The 14,924-nt window shown below is 42.6% G+C and overlaps 1 protein-coding gene across 8 annotated transcripts in view; it reads left to right on the top strand.

Annotated features, from left to right (window-relative positions):
• The window catches only part of Inpp4b (inositol polyphosphate-4-phosphatase type II B), a 305,059-nt gene that overhangs the window by 219,506 nt on the left and 70,629 nt on the right, over positions 1-14,924 (top strand). For all 8 annotated transcript variants that reach the window (XM_048333627.1, XM_048333628.1, XM_048333629.1 and 5 more), the window contains one exon: positions 5,385-5,588. In XM_048333627.1, coding sequence (XP_048189584.1) covers positions 5,385-5,588 — 204 coding nt within the window. The remainder of the gene's footprint in view (positions 1-5,384; positions 5,589-14,924) is intronic.

The raw sequence follows: 14,924 nt of genomic DNA on the forward strand, positions 1-14,924 counted from the left end.
AACTGGTAATCACACCTTGTCCTTATTTAACGTTTTGAATTGCACCTTTTCCTCACAGGGGAAAACTAGTATCTCCTCTCATTCTAAGATAGCTAATATCTGTTGAGAAAATCAGTATCTAACTGTATTATAAAAGAGAGGAAATATAACAAAATAATCAAAAGTATAATAAAAATAGAGGAAAATTACAGTCCGAGACTCATGGCTTGAAATGCAGTATCCTTCTCAGCTGGCACAGATGCCTGCATCACAAGAAAAGATGGCACCAACCACCCAGGTTTCCAAGGAGTTACTCGGTCTCAGGAGGCATCGTGTCTTGTGCTGTTTTATTGAGTCATTACACTGGTTGGGAACATATTCTCTTCATTTCACAATGCTCTGAGGAATTAAAGAATGTACAAAATCAGGCAGCTTGAACCATCCCCAGGAATCAAACAAAACCAGCCCTGGACCCTTTGTAGAAGGGTGTACTGAGATCGCCTTGTTTACCATTGTCAACTTTTTTTTGTGGTGCCAACTTCCTAGCGTTACATAAGTATTATCATAGTCAACCAATGCATGTTTACGACCGAGGGAAAGAAGAAAACAGTCAGCTAGAAGATTGTGTACCCAGTAGAGTGCTATAAAATTTCATTTGGGAGCATTTCTCTTCTGGAATAGTTTAGATGAGGGGAGATTTTTCTGTGTCCACCTAAGCAGAAAATTTTAGCAAATAGCCCATCCTGGCAATGATTACAGAGCAGTATTTACATTCTTCCTGTGCACTGGGCAAGGACTTATCATTTCATACATCCTTTGCAACTTGCGGCAGTGGTGGCGGCGAGGTCGGTGGCAGCTGAGGGAGAGCTCTTCTCTTTGAGTCCAGCATTGCTCCAGCTTTCTGCCCTGTGTGTTCTAGAGTTGACAGGCATTGTCGTCCCTCAACCCTGGAAACGAAAGAGCACCTTTGCAAAGTGAAGTCCACAAGCCATGCATCCTCTTAAGCAGCTATGCTTGTCATTTCGAAGAATTAGCCAAGTTAACAGTTTTGCCATCTCCGAAGACTGCCAAGAAGCTCAGTATTTAGAAGTATGATCCACGAATTTAGCAAGAGATAAACGTAGTGATGCCACATGTTGTAATATAATTTGTTATAATTCTATTAATAACAAACTCCTTCAAGTAAAAAAAATGATGAATTAACGTTGTATAGTTGTCAAAATGTGTGTGTATTGGGAATTTGGAGAATAGGAGAAATAAAGATGAGAAGATAGGGCAGGGTAGGAGTAGGGCTGTATAGAAAATGCATGGAAGTTGGATGGCTCTGTCCAAGCTAAGACAACCGGTCCACGTCCTTAAACAAGGAGAAAATTGGCTAAATGGTTTGGGCATTGGGAAACCGGCAGCAGAGGAAGGGAAGGGACCTTCTGATCTTTGTATTACATTTACATCTCAAAGTGGTTTTCGGGATATGACCCACGGAAAAACAAGCACAAGAAAACAATAACGAAATTATTTGACTTGAGACTAGGAGTTTTAAATTCAAGAGGCTTTCAGTGAAAATATTTCCTAGATAGGGTTCCAGGAGGGCTAGAAATGGAATTTTTGAGCCTTCAGCATAAGGATGAAAATGGGAAGCATGAGGGAGTGGATTCCATCACCTCGAAGGAGCAATGCTTTTGAGAAAGTCAGTTAAGACTCATGGGATGCGCTAACTACATTTGGGGTGAGCAGAGGATGATAAGCCAAAAGGGAAAGGAAAAGAAATCAGAAGAATCATGGAACTTAATAGAAGAGTATACTTTATGATGAGTTGCAGTGAGACTTTTATAGGAAGACACCAAAATTTTTTTTACAAAACTGGCAAAATGGTTCCATGGTTTCTATGCATAAATTCAGGTATACACGTCTACATGTATATGTGCATAGTACCTAGTTATACTAATGCATAGAATATATAAATATTTAGTAGTGGCCCAAATGCCAAGTAACTGCCTGCCTGCTAGATATTCTTTAGGGAAAGTGAAAACTCATCAGTGTACAAATGACAAAGAATTGTGCTATTTCGCTATGAAATAACTAAAGCTTATCAAATTCATTGAAACAAACAGTCCTTTCCCAGTGTTTATATGACTACTAAAATAATCCTTCCCATAGATCCCAGACCACATCTGTATTATAGTTAGGATTTGGTCAGAATTGTCCTGAATACTTTTAGCAATGAGATGAGATTCTAATAGACAGGTTAGGTCTTGGCTGAGATCTCTTGTGAAAAGGGAGTGATCTTAAATAAACATCCTAGCTACTCTTTTACCATCAGTATTCAGGAAATGAGGAAATTCTCTTCGCTCATTCCCTGGAGAAGTAACTTTTAGTAGTTTAAGTCTGCAGACAATCCTGTGTTTTCCTTTGAAGAATAGTTACCTGGGAATATGAGTTTAATTTTTTTAAAAAAGGAAGAATAAAATCATTTCAATTTTAAGATGGCATCTGTCTTTTATTATTATTACCAAGTAAGTGAACTTAGACCTCCCTTAGGTTGAGCATTTTATTATATTAAGTTGAAATTTTGAAATTTTAAATGATAAATTAAAATTTTAATGTGTTAGGTTGATACTCTAAATGAATTGTTCACCTGCTCTTATGATAACATTTAGATAGCCTGTCTTATTTCACTTATCTGGTACAAGCTGAGGCAGAAAGGGACAAAGTCTGCAGAATAGTTGATAGGCAACTCAGAGACACAGTCATTTCCTTCCCTTGAGTTCAACTTTCCTAGTCATTCAGTGGTAAGGACAGCAGTGTTCAGGCATGCGGAGATTGGTTCATTTTGACTGTATAACACCCAGAGTCCATATTGGCCTACATTTACTACCTAGTAGTGCTATTCAAGAAACCTCAGATTTTTTTTTTCCTGGACCAGACAGATATTGTGATGGAATACTTAGGCTTTTTTTGGTTAATGAAACATTACCTTATACATAGGATCCTGGAACCCACAAGGTTTCCAAGGAGTGAGATAAATTTGTCAGTATTGACACAAAGTAAAAGATCAGCCTTTATAGCATTTGTTTATCATTTGATTGCTCTCTAGAGAAAATTCTGGGTTGTAAGAATGAAAAAAATTGGGTTGGGAATGTGGCCTAGTGGTAGAGTGCTCACCTCATATACATGAAGCCCTGGGTTCGATTCCTCAGCACCACATCTATAGAAAAGGCCGGAAGTGGCGCTATGGCTCTTGAGCAAAAAGAAGCCAGGGACAGTGCTCAGGCCCTGAGTCCAAGGCCCAGGACTGGCAAAAAACAAAACAAAAAGAATGAAAAAAAATTGCTGCATTACCCCCTCCCCCTTGCCTTCAGTGCTAAATCAGCCTAGGTGGGACTTGAACACATGAAGTAGAATCTCTGTGTATGTGCATCTGATGCAAAGAAAACAAAGCTAAGTGCAGTTAAAGACTCCATTGGTGTGCATGTGTATTGGCCCCATTGTAATTATATAAGATGGGAAAACTGGAGCTGTACTAGCAGGTATTCAAAGAAGCCACGATGTTTTGTTTTAAAAAACACAATAGAATCAGAATAGATTATCAGAACTATCAACAGAGATGTAGTTTGGTTAAGCTGAATGGGAATAAATGTGCATTTTTGATATTTAAATTCACATTGATCGATGTATCCATGCAATATAAAATTATGTAAATAGCATGCTTCTGTATCTTCCTCCAGCTACATCGACTGGTTGACTTCTGTCTAGCCCACGGTGCTATCAGTATTTATTTTGTGTCTTCTGTTCCCATTGGAAGATAATTTATTGTCGGACTCTTTCTATGTCTTTCCGGTATAAGCTGAATTTTCATTCATCTGGCTTTCTTGATTTACTCCAAAGTATCCTTCCATCCCTTATATATGCGGTTCTCTAGGTTGTTTCCTTGTCTTCAAAGTGGCTTCCATATGACTAACGTTAAGAGAAACTTAAGTTACAAGTAAAGAGATCACATGGGTGGAAGTGGACGCGTTTAACCACCGGATCTGAGTGATGGCCAGGGAAGGACTCAAGTCGGATATGTGGATTACTGTCAGGGAGTGGGTGGTGTGGACTGAGAGAGAGAACACTCCGGAGCACGTTAGACACCATGCGATCTCTTCCGTTCGTGTTCATACTCAGCCATTTGTGCTGAGACACATCACTACGTTTCTTACTGTTTATATCCGATCCATGGTGAGTTCAACTTCAAGCTCCAGAAGGTTATGATCTGCTCCAAAGAAGCAATTCCATACATTAGACAAAAATCTTCTCAGGCACTTATTTTGTAGGTTTGATTGAATTTCCTTGATTGCTGACATTCACAAGGATGTATGTAGCGATGTAGCCATGGGTTAGACAAAGCACTGTTGGTGGTATAGCGGGAGAATACTGAAATATAATCACCATGAGTTGTTAGTAGTATTCTAGAATGCTATATTACATGAGGATAATATCAAGTATGATCCAAAATAACACTATGTGTGCAAAGGCTCTTCCTCCCAGAGCATGAAGTATGAGCATATCAACTATATGGGTCAATGCTTGACTCTAGTCTTTAGACAGATTGTCGAGCCACATGCATGCTAAGTGTATTACTATAATACAGAAAATCAATTTCTTCACCTTCCAGGCTATTACAGGCTGGAGCTATTAAACATTTCATCAAGAAAATGCAAAGTACAGCTGTAAAGTTCTTTATTGTCGGGAAGCTGCAGTAACTACAGTACTTACTAGGTATTTACCACCAGCTTATAAAATCTACCATGCCAGGATTCGCAGTGACCTCGTTACCACTGAACCTTAGGGGATAATTTGGTGCGGGAGAGAACTTGGGGAATGACATGAATAAGAGGCAGGTGAGATCATAGAGATAACTCCTTTATCATCTCTGTCACGTTTGTCTACAGTCCCAGAGGATAGTTCTGGTTCTACTTTGAGAAGGCATGTGTTTACTATGTTTGTTTCTGTAGCTTCTTAACCGTTTTAAGTACAAAATATATCAAAAATCCAGCCACATTTTCTTCTGAGGTGTGTTTGGAATTACGTGCACGGTGCCACAGGTAAATGTCATTCAAACGATCCTCCCCAGTGAAATGTGTCTTCAGAGACAGGCCTTGGAGAATGGGTTGAGGAGACAGATGGTGTTTATAGTGCATTTAGATCCTCGGCATTAACTTTAACACAGGAGGACTCCAGGCCTTGGCGGCTTCCCAGAACCGCACCATTTCCTATTGAGTGGTACGAATAATTTTTCTCTCCTCAGTGCCGGTGCATTTCCACCATGCACACCACTTAAGTGGTCAATCGGCCATTGACCTTTTTGCAGCCCTACCCCGTGATGCCTACCATGCCATTTCTAATCCCTGCCCATTCCTTTCCAGACAGAACTTTTTGTGCACGCCTTTAAGGATCAGCTGGTCAGGAGTGCTCTCCTAGCTCTCTATACGGCCAGGCCGGGAGGCACCCTGAGCAAAACGCCATCTCCTAAGAGCAGCGCGGAGGAAAGCCACGCCCAGGACCAGCCCCCACCCATGAAGAGGCAGGGCTCCATTCCACATCACTCCGACTACGACGAGGAAGAGTGGGTAAGCCTCCCACACCCCGCTCACCTCTGACCGTTTAGCCCTGAGACATGCAATAAGCACGAGAAGGAAGCTTTGTTTTTCATCAAAAAAAAAAAATTACTGGAAAGAAGTTATCATATAGATGGTGCAAAAATAGCTTACACTTTCCCATAGGGGCATATCATGTTTGAAACTTGCATTCCTGATCAAACGTATTTTTTTAGGAAACATACATTTTCTAACAAAGAAATCCTATGTACAGCCATCGAAGCAAAGATATCCCAGATCCAAGTTCCCACAATGCATTTCCTTACTGATGGCGGAGCTTCGCCCAATGAGGAAAATTGCCCTTCAGAAGAATCAGAAACCTCCCTATCACTACCACTTGTGTGCAACCAAGAATATTCATGGCTGCCACCCCAGGCCCGCTTCCAGATGTTTCCCTTGGAATCACAGCGGACATCAAGAGCTCCTGAATCCCCTCATGCTCAGGATCCTCTGATTGCCTCCATGTTGTTAGAGGTGCTTTAAACCCGTGTGGCCCGTATGAACATCTGAAAAAGTTAGCAAACTCTGGGTGATTAGACCGGAAGGCAAACATGTAGTGGTGGTTGGGGGGGGGGGGGAGGCTCTCCAGCAGAGGATTAGCAGAAGAGGGAGGGAAGAGGAGGAGGAGATGCGGAGAGGATGGAAGGAGGTTACAGGTATGTACGTGAAAACAGGATAATGAAACCCATCAATTGTTTGCAAAAATGATTTAAGAAGTGGTGAGACAGGAGATGTGAAATGGGAACTCTGGCAGAGGAGATGAATGTGCACAACAAACACTGTGTGCACAAAGGGAAACACCACAGGGAGTCCTCTTCGTGTTACGGATATATGTCAATTCAAATATAATTAAGATGACAAAGACAGTTCAGACTCCAAAAGGTGGAAATGATGGACAGACAGACAGACAAAACCATTGCAAAAGGAATTGTAGTAGGCCTGGGTAGGGTGAAAAGCACCTGAAAAGAGAAGGAAAGGTAGTAATGTTAATTACTGAGTTATTACAGAGTGATTGCATCCAGAGTTATTATCATCGCATGTTACTTATGTGAAAGCCTCCCTCCAAAGTACATGCACGTTCACACACACACACACACACACACACACACACACACACACACGCCACAGGTAAACCCTACACTGTAGTCTGTGTTTAACAACAAAAGTAAAGGTATACTAGCGGTAGTAGTCTTTGGTGAACAGTTACTTTTCTTGCCAGTCTAAAATTCTAGCGTGTTCAGGGATTAAGCTATTTGACAGGCCCAGATCGCTCAAACAAAATTATGATCTCAAGACCTAGGAGGTGACGCCTGCCCTTTCTCTAGGTAAACTTCTCTCGCAGGAAAGAGAGCTGGGGCTGCCAGCGGGAACTGCTGAGTAAGTGTTTGTTTTTGCTGATTAAGATTGCATTTCTCCGACAGGAGCACTTTCCAAGAGGCAAATCTAATATTTCTCCCTTTTACCTTTACCATCTTCAATGTATTCAGAGCTCCAAGGCATGCATGCCTTTTAACCTCCCTGAAGTTTAATTTTCTCAACTGAAAAGCAAAAATAGCATCTGTTCTTTTCAAGCTCTTAGGATAGTTGTGAGCTAAGTGATTTGTTCACGTGGTGAAGCTCTTGCCTGGGTGGGCCTCAGTCCTCGCCTTGTATTACTCCGTGTGGTTGCGGTGTGTGTTCGCTTTAAAAACGGAAGTTATATTATCTTCTGATGAAATCTGCTCCTTGATCCTCTGGTAGAGACACTAGACATATCATGGCATGTGAATTGTGAATTGTGAATTTTGAAGAGTTTGAGTAGATATGGGGAGGAAGCTATATTTTATTTAATTAAACACACGATGTCATTTTGACAAATAATTACATTTTTTTTTATAGGAAACCAAGTGATTGCTTTGGAATTCGATGTAGTTTCTTTATTTCTTCTCACTGTGTTATGTAATTCTTCCCCTTCCCCTCCACCTCCTCCTCTGGTTCAGTTTCTTCTACTTCCCTCATGCTGCCTTCCTCCCTCTTTCCTTCTTCCTCCCTTCTCTTCCCTTTCCTTCCTTCCTTCCTTCCTTCCTTCCTTCCTTCCTTCCTTCCTTCCTTCCTTCCTTCCTTCCTTCCTTCTGTCCTTCCTTCCTTCCTTTTCTCCTTCCTTTCTCCTTCCCTCCTGTCCCTCCTTGCCCTTCTCTCCTTCTCTCCTTCCTTTCTTCCTTCTCTCCCTCCTTCTTCTCTCTCCTTCCCCTCCCTCCCTCCCTCCCTCTCTCCCTCTCTACCTCAAGGTTTTATTCAACTCTAGCAAATAGAGTAAATCTAAAGAAAATGTAGCTAATGAAAATGGCTTTGAGACTGTGCTATTAAAGGAATTGGAAGTATAACTTTGTATAGCCCCTTTCTTAATTAGTTGCTAGAAAAGTTTCATCACATTACAAATGCAGTCAACTTCTGGAAGTAATTCAGTGGTTTAAATTAATGTAATTGGGTTTCTGTGATATATGAAAATATTCCTCAATCACTTAAATTAGCTTAAGTTTTCACTAAGATTACAGTAGCACCATTAAAAAATTCTGTTTGTTTTACTTAATTTCCAGTAGTGACAATAACAATTACCTGACCTGAATAACTATCTTCAGAGCTTACAATAAAGATTTGGGAAATGAAATCATCTTGGTAAATTACTCCTGAGTTCCATTCTGTCAGTGAACCCAATAACATTTCTCTTGTGGTCAGGGAAAAGAATCTCTGTGAACTCAAAATTGTTATAAGGCCATTTGATTTTCAACTTGTTTTGTTGATCCAATTGAAGAGCAATAATTATCAATTCAATACACTAGAGATTGAATCTAAAATGAGTACTACCCCCCAAAAGCCTTTTTATTTGCTAAATTTTACTTATTCAATGATGAAATGATTTAAAGGTTTATTTTTCCTAAAAAGTTAGTAAACAATCAAAGCTCAAAGGAATATTTGGGATTTTATGACAATATGTGCCAGAAAATAGACAAGCTTATCAGCCAGTAAAGTTGACATACTGCTTTTCTTTCTCTACATCTCTACAGCAGATGTTTCTAGCAGCTGGGACTCCAAGATTAGTTTGCCCAGAATATGAAAGTGTGTCATCCAACCAAACTATTAGGTTGACCCAGATTTTGTGCCTTCCAGTAATTATTCCATTCTCTACAACCCTGTGATTTAATTCCAGCCTTGCTACAGATTGGTTTGAGGCTAAATCTGCCTATCCCTATTCAAATAAATTGTTAAAAAGATAAACTTTCAATCCTTTCTAGCAAGGAGCGTACTAGGAAAATTATTAACTGGCCATCTCTCAAATCCATTATTAATTAAACAAATACATTTTTATATCAGGGAACATTTCAGTACCAGAATTACCCAATTAATTCCCCACCCCCCCACACACACCTTATATTGTACACATAAACTAGATTTTAAATTTTAGCCTTGGAGTAAGAAGTTCTGATGTGTGGGCAGAAACCAGGGTGACCGTAGAGAACAAAGTCGACTGCAGATATCAAATAGCTTGAAGAAAGAGCTTTGGAAGTTTCCACCATGAAGATTCACATTTGAAAAGATAATCTGACGTGATTTAAACAAATGCAATGAATTCATATTTCAGATCATTGATGACACTCAATTTATATGTGCAATGTTTACATTGTATGTGTCGACTTAGTTAAGCATGAATTTAAAATTAGCTATACTTTAAATAGATAAGTAAAATGTAGTCTCCATTCTTAAGCTAGGAGAGCATTGGTTATTTATCATTGTAAATGTGTTTATGTCACCTAGAGAAAGGGAGTGATCCACAGCAATGTATAACAATTTTCCATAATCTTTGTGAACTCTCATAATACTATTTATGTTAAGCATCTTGTTATTGAAAGACATATACAACCTGGAATCTGAGGCTCTTCCTGTGACCAAAGACAGTGTTTTGTGGTAAGGTTTTCTTTTTTTTTTTTTTTTTTGGCCAGTCCTGGGCCATGAACTCAGGGCCTGAGCACTGTCCCTGGCTTCTTTTTGCTCAAGGCTAGCACTCTGCCACTTGAGCCACAGCGCCGCTTCTGGCCATTTTCTGTATATGTGGTGCTGGGGAATCGAACCCAGGGCCTCATGTATACGAGGCAGGCACTCTTGCCACTAGGCCATATTCCCAGCCCTTGTGGTAAGGTTTTGATAAGCCATTTTCTGGTGGATTTCTTACCTACGTCCTATGGTTTATTTTTATACTACACCTTTTCCTAAATGATGTGAAGGGCAAATACAAATGCTGAGGCACGATAGAGCTATTTATATTCCTGTAATTTATAGCAGTGAGGATAGCCACACCTTGTGAACTATTAGGGATGAAACCTAGGTAGCCAGGGACCTCCACAGATAGGCAGCAGATCTGTGGTTGGAACGTCTCACGCTGTCCGCTGAGTTCATCTCAGACCTCGCCTCTAGAGAACGAGAAGTTCAGGCTTCACCCCTACTGCAGAGGTGCCCAGGCAGACAGATACTCAAAAGATAGTTTTGTCCATTTCTCTGACTGGCTAGAGTTTGGTTGTAGGAAACCTTTGACCTGGGCTTCATATGAGGTAATTAATTCTTAGAGACTGTCTGATAGCCACCTCTCATTAAACTTTGTCAAAGCTGCTCTTCATCACTTAGTTGCCCCAATGGGTATCGTGTCCACTAAAATGTCACCGTTTATTTATTAACTTTTGTGATATATACTCAGCTCGGACTCATTTTGTGTAACAATGCATCGTCTTGGCATTTCATGCATGCACAGGCTAGTGAATACTGAATTCTAATGAGCTGTTTATGTGCCTCTTTATTCCACGCACTAGAGAACTTTGCAAGTTTCAAAAGGAAAACGCACTATGGGGCTCTTCTCCCGGGGAGCAGAGCACTTGCATGGCAAAGCTGCCCCCGACACTGTCATAGAATAAATCAATGGGCTTTGAAGCTTGACTTTCAAATCTTTATTCCTGTTTTGAAAAACAGATGCTTTTAATTTGACGTAATTCTCCACTATATGTCCAGTACCTTTTTCTTCACTAGAATTCATATGACTTCCTTTGAACGTTTTGTTTCTTCCTCTTAGTGGCCCCCCCTCTCCCCCCTCCCCCCCCCAGCCGTCCTTTCCTGTCTTACCAGCTTCTCAGTCAATTCCAATATGATCATTCTGGTCACTGTTCAATGACACTGCCTGCCCCCCGCCCGCCCCTGAGTGCATATTTTATACAGTGCCTTAGCCAACTTCCTGTCATCTTCAAAGCATTTTCAAACACAGAGAATAGCCGATCTCGAGATGGCTATGGAACATCAGAAATGACCACTGGGAAGAACGTTGATTCATTCAGGGCTCCAGAAAGCAGGTGGCGGCAGCTTTGCTTTGCTTGGTTGATTATGCAGATGACAAAGATCCCCGTCACACAGAAATAGTTTATGTACACATCTCCAACCTCCAACCGATGACACATTGGAAGCAACCGTTTTACCTTTGCCCCTCTTTCCATTTTCCGTTCCCAGATCACACAAGTCTGTCTCATTGGACGAGTCTTACAATGCAGATGTAGCTCCAAGCTCTCCTCTCCCCATCAGCAAACACGGAGGGAGAAGAAAGGAGGCCGTCATTCTCTGTAGGGTGTCTGAATGCGGGCCATCCTCTGCCATGAGAAAGGCTTCTGAACTCCTCTGCTCTGTCTCACCCTGGAGAAATGTGCTTGGAATACTTATCCAGTGTTAAACTCCACAAAAGGACTGAGCAAAGTTCATGACTGTCCATTAAAATGCACAAATGTTCTATTAAAGAAAAGAAAACCCCAAGTGAGATCTTTCTGCGCATGCATATTCATGAAATCCTGCCCATTTCTACCTCTTCCCTCCTGCGGTTGGGTCTTCTACCGTCCCTACCGTGTCTTCAAGTGCTCCCCACAGAGGCGGCACTGGCTCAGCCCAGTGGGTTTCAGAGGTCATGTAGGAATGTGGGAATGGATGCATTTGGCAAATTGGAAGAGCGCTAGCCTTGAGCAGAAAGAAGCCAGGGACAGTGCTCAGGCCCTGACTTCAAGCCCCAGGACTGACAAAAATGAAATGTAAACTTTAAAGAACTATATACATTGCTGACTGATGTCCATAATTCTAGATACTCAAGGGCTGAGATTCAGAGGAACGCAACTCAAAGCCGCTTGAGCAGAAAAATATGCCCCACTCCACCTAATAAATAGCACCAAAATAACCAGCAAAAAGCCAGGCTGAAGGCCTTACTCAAGTGATAGCATGCCAGCAGAAAACACCAGCCCAGTGAGTGTAAGACCCCAGTTCAAACCCTGATATCATTTTTAAAAATTTTTTTTTAAAATATTCAGAGAGGTTATTTTCCCACAGGAGAGAATGAAGGACCCATCCCTTTCTCTTTTCCTCCTTTAGTCATTTGTTCATTCCCCCTTCTTTTATTTATTATCCTGTGAGACCCTCGTGAGCCCTTCAAGTGGCGTAAGCGAGCCATTTTCTTCTATAAGAAAGGGAAGCGTAGACTAAGTAGAGGGAGACAACCTCGGGAATGATGAGATTTGAAAGGGAGAGAAATGAGATTGCTGGGACGTTTGATGGGCGAGAGAAAAATCAGTCGCGGCTCACACGCCAGCACGTGTGTGTCATGGTAGAACTGTTCGTTCCTTCGTGTGTCTGGTGTTCAGCTCTACGCGGGCACACAGTGGGCGCCTGGTAAATAAGTGCTGAGCCTCTTGGACAGCCGGCTCGAGGACTGCAGTAGGCAGAAATGGACGAACCACTCATTGTGTTTGTTCCTCGCGTGGCTCTACTGGGGGGTTGGATGCGGGCCGTCGTGCTGACCAGGCAAGCACTTACCACTTGAGTTCTGCCCCCAGCCCTTTCCGTTCTGTTTGGCTTTTGAGATGGGAGCTCACGTTGTCCAGGCTGGTCCTGAACTGGACACCTCCTGCCTCTGCCTGCAGAGTGACTTTTACAGGTGTCATTGACTAGGTGTCCTTAACTGTAGAGATGGCTGCGTCCTAAGAACAGCTAGCCGGACTGATCGGGACTGAGGAAAGCATCATCGTGACAGAGAAAGGTAAGTGGGGCGCTTGTGCGTAGACCTGCCCCTGATAGCTAAAACATGAGGCCTGAGCTACGTCCAAACCATAGGTTTATGGAGAGAGCATTGCTGGAGAAATGTTAGCTGGCCCTCGGAGGCTATTTGTGTGGCTACTAACTAAATCTCAAGGCAAGACCAGAATTGAATTTCATGGTCGGTGGGACGGTTGGGAAATGGACGTGAAGGATTTTTACCTGAGTATATGAGGAGGGGAATCAATCAGAACCAAGTGTTAGAAAAATGTCAATATTGACGAATAACTCAAGTCTCGATATTACTGGGGGGGGTCTCTGCGCACTTCTCTGTATTCAAGGGCTACAAAGTTCCAGCCACATGTGTGCTCTCTTAAATGAAATTCTTCTCGGTGAATAGTCTCGGTAAATTCAGGATTCAGAGAGGAGAGCTACCAGCCTATTGAAGGAGTAGCCTGCAGGGTTAAAGGATTTTAATGTAGAACAAACTTTGGTCGCGGAAGTCGGGGACAAGCTGGAGCATCTCTTTGCAGAGGGGAGAGGCTGTGTTCTGTTAACTCTTCCTAGTCAAAGCCCTCAGAAGTGGGTAATGAGAAGAGAGCAATTGCCATTCCTGGCAGAGGCAGCGTGGCAGGGCTATTTTGGATCCCCATCACAGCTCGGGTTGAATCCTGACATCCTTGGCTGATCCAGAGCTGGCCTCGGAATAGCTTCTCGGCTAAGCACCTTCTCTGTAAAGTGAACCGCTGATCCACGGCACTGGAGAGTTCTCGTGAGGCTTCCAAGTTCACACACGCATCACCGTGATTCGGCATCGAGTCCCCACCCACGGCTTCCGGTGCCAGCTGCCATGTCCCTGGGCCGCCGCGGAAACATCCGTGGCTGTTTCCCAACTTGGCCGCAGGGCCTCCCCTTTACCTTAGCTCCCATCCTAACCCAGCGCCTGACCTAAAGCGGGAAAACTATTGCAGCTGGTTCCCCACTCTGGGTGTGGCTTCCATCACAAGTTTATGGCCACTTCCCCTCTAAGGAGAGTGGGTATGAAGACTCCACTAAGATTCAGGAGGCTCCATGGAATAAAAGTAGACCACCCACCCTGTATTTCCTTCATGTTGCGGGAAACCCCGTGGGTTAACGGCTGCGATTTCCAGGAATTGACCTGACTTTCCAGCTATCTGCTAGGTAGTGGTTGTGTCTCATGAAACTAGATTTGGAGGTTGTTGGGGATAGAGGACTGAAAGCACTACGGACCGGAGTGACATTCTAGTTCTGCTACTGCCTTTGAACTCGCCATCCTGTCTTTATCCTGAGAGTAGTGCGAAACTAACTGTGTGACTTTAGTTGAGAAGAGAAAGGAGTGCTCACCAGAAATCCAAGCACAAAGAATTTCCCCTATAGCCTAGCATAAGGAGGAATAACCAAACCTGACTACTATCTTCTGTGCATGCTTTCTCAGAGACAAAAAGGAATGTAGCTTAGGAGAGAAGCCAGCTATTCTTCTTTTTTAATTCTTTTTTTAAATTTTACTGTCAAATTGATGTACAGAGAGGTTACGGTTTCATACGTTAGAAGCCAGCTATTCTTGAGTGTCTTCATTTCAAAATAATTGAGTATGTGACACTTGAATCTTTTAGCTGAATCTTTCCTCCAGTAGTCCATACTCTGCTTTACATTCCAGTCATCTGAATGAATCTTGGGCTTTGATCTTGACCTGTTGGTCTTTTTTTTCTCTACTAATTTTGGCCACGAATGTGCTTTGACCTAAGCTGATCACCCTTAGGCAAGTGATTGCTCCATCCGGACTTCTGACGCTGTGGATCTTGGATTTAGGGTATGTGTGGCCAGCCTAGAGTCATATTCCAGTCCAAGGTCTTTTACTGGAATCTTCCTATCTGACCCCGTGGGGCCCCCTTCATCGAATGCTCCTGTGTCGGGTTTGTGACCCCCTATGCCTCAAGTCTTCCACTGTGCCGTCAGAGACTGTGAGCCACCGGCTCCTCGCTGCCCTTTCGACGTGGTTGTTCTAGCTCGCTGCCTGGAGTCTCTTCGCTTCCCTGGAAACACAGTCATTCGTCACTGTGTTGGGTAGTTTCCAAAGGCCCTGTGCAGTGTAGTGAGAATGGAACACTTAAATACCTCACCGTGTATTAGAGCCGGTGAGTTTCCTCCACAGAGGCTGTAAGAGAGGCAGCAGGGAGGAGGAAGGCCCAGCGTTTCACCAACGAG

This window comes from Perognathus longimembris, chromosome 24 (assembly GCF_023159225.1).
Source record: "Perognathus longimembris pacificus isolate PPM17 chromosome 24, ASM2315922v1, whole genome shotgun sequence".
NCBI lineage: Eukaryota > Metazoa > Chordata > Mammalia > Rodentia > Heteromyidae > Perognathus > Perognathus longimembris.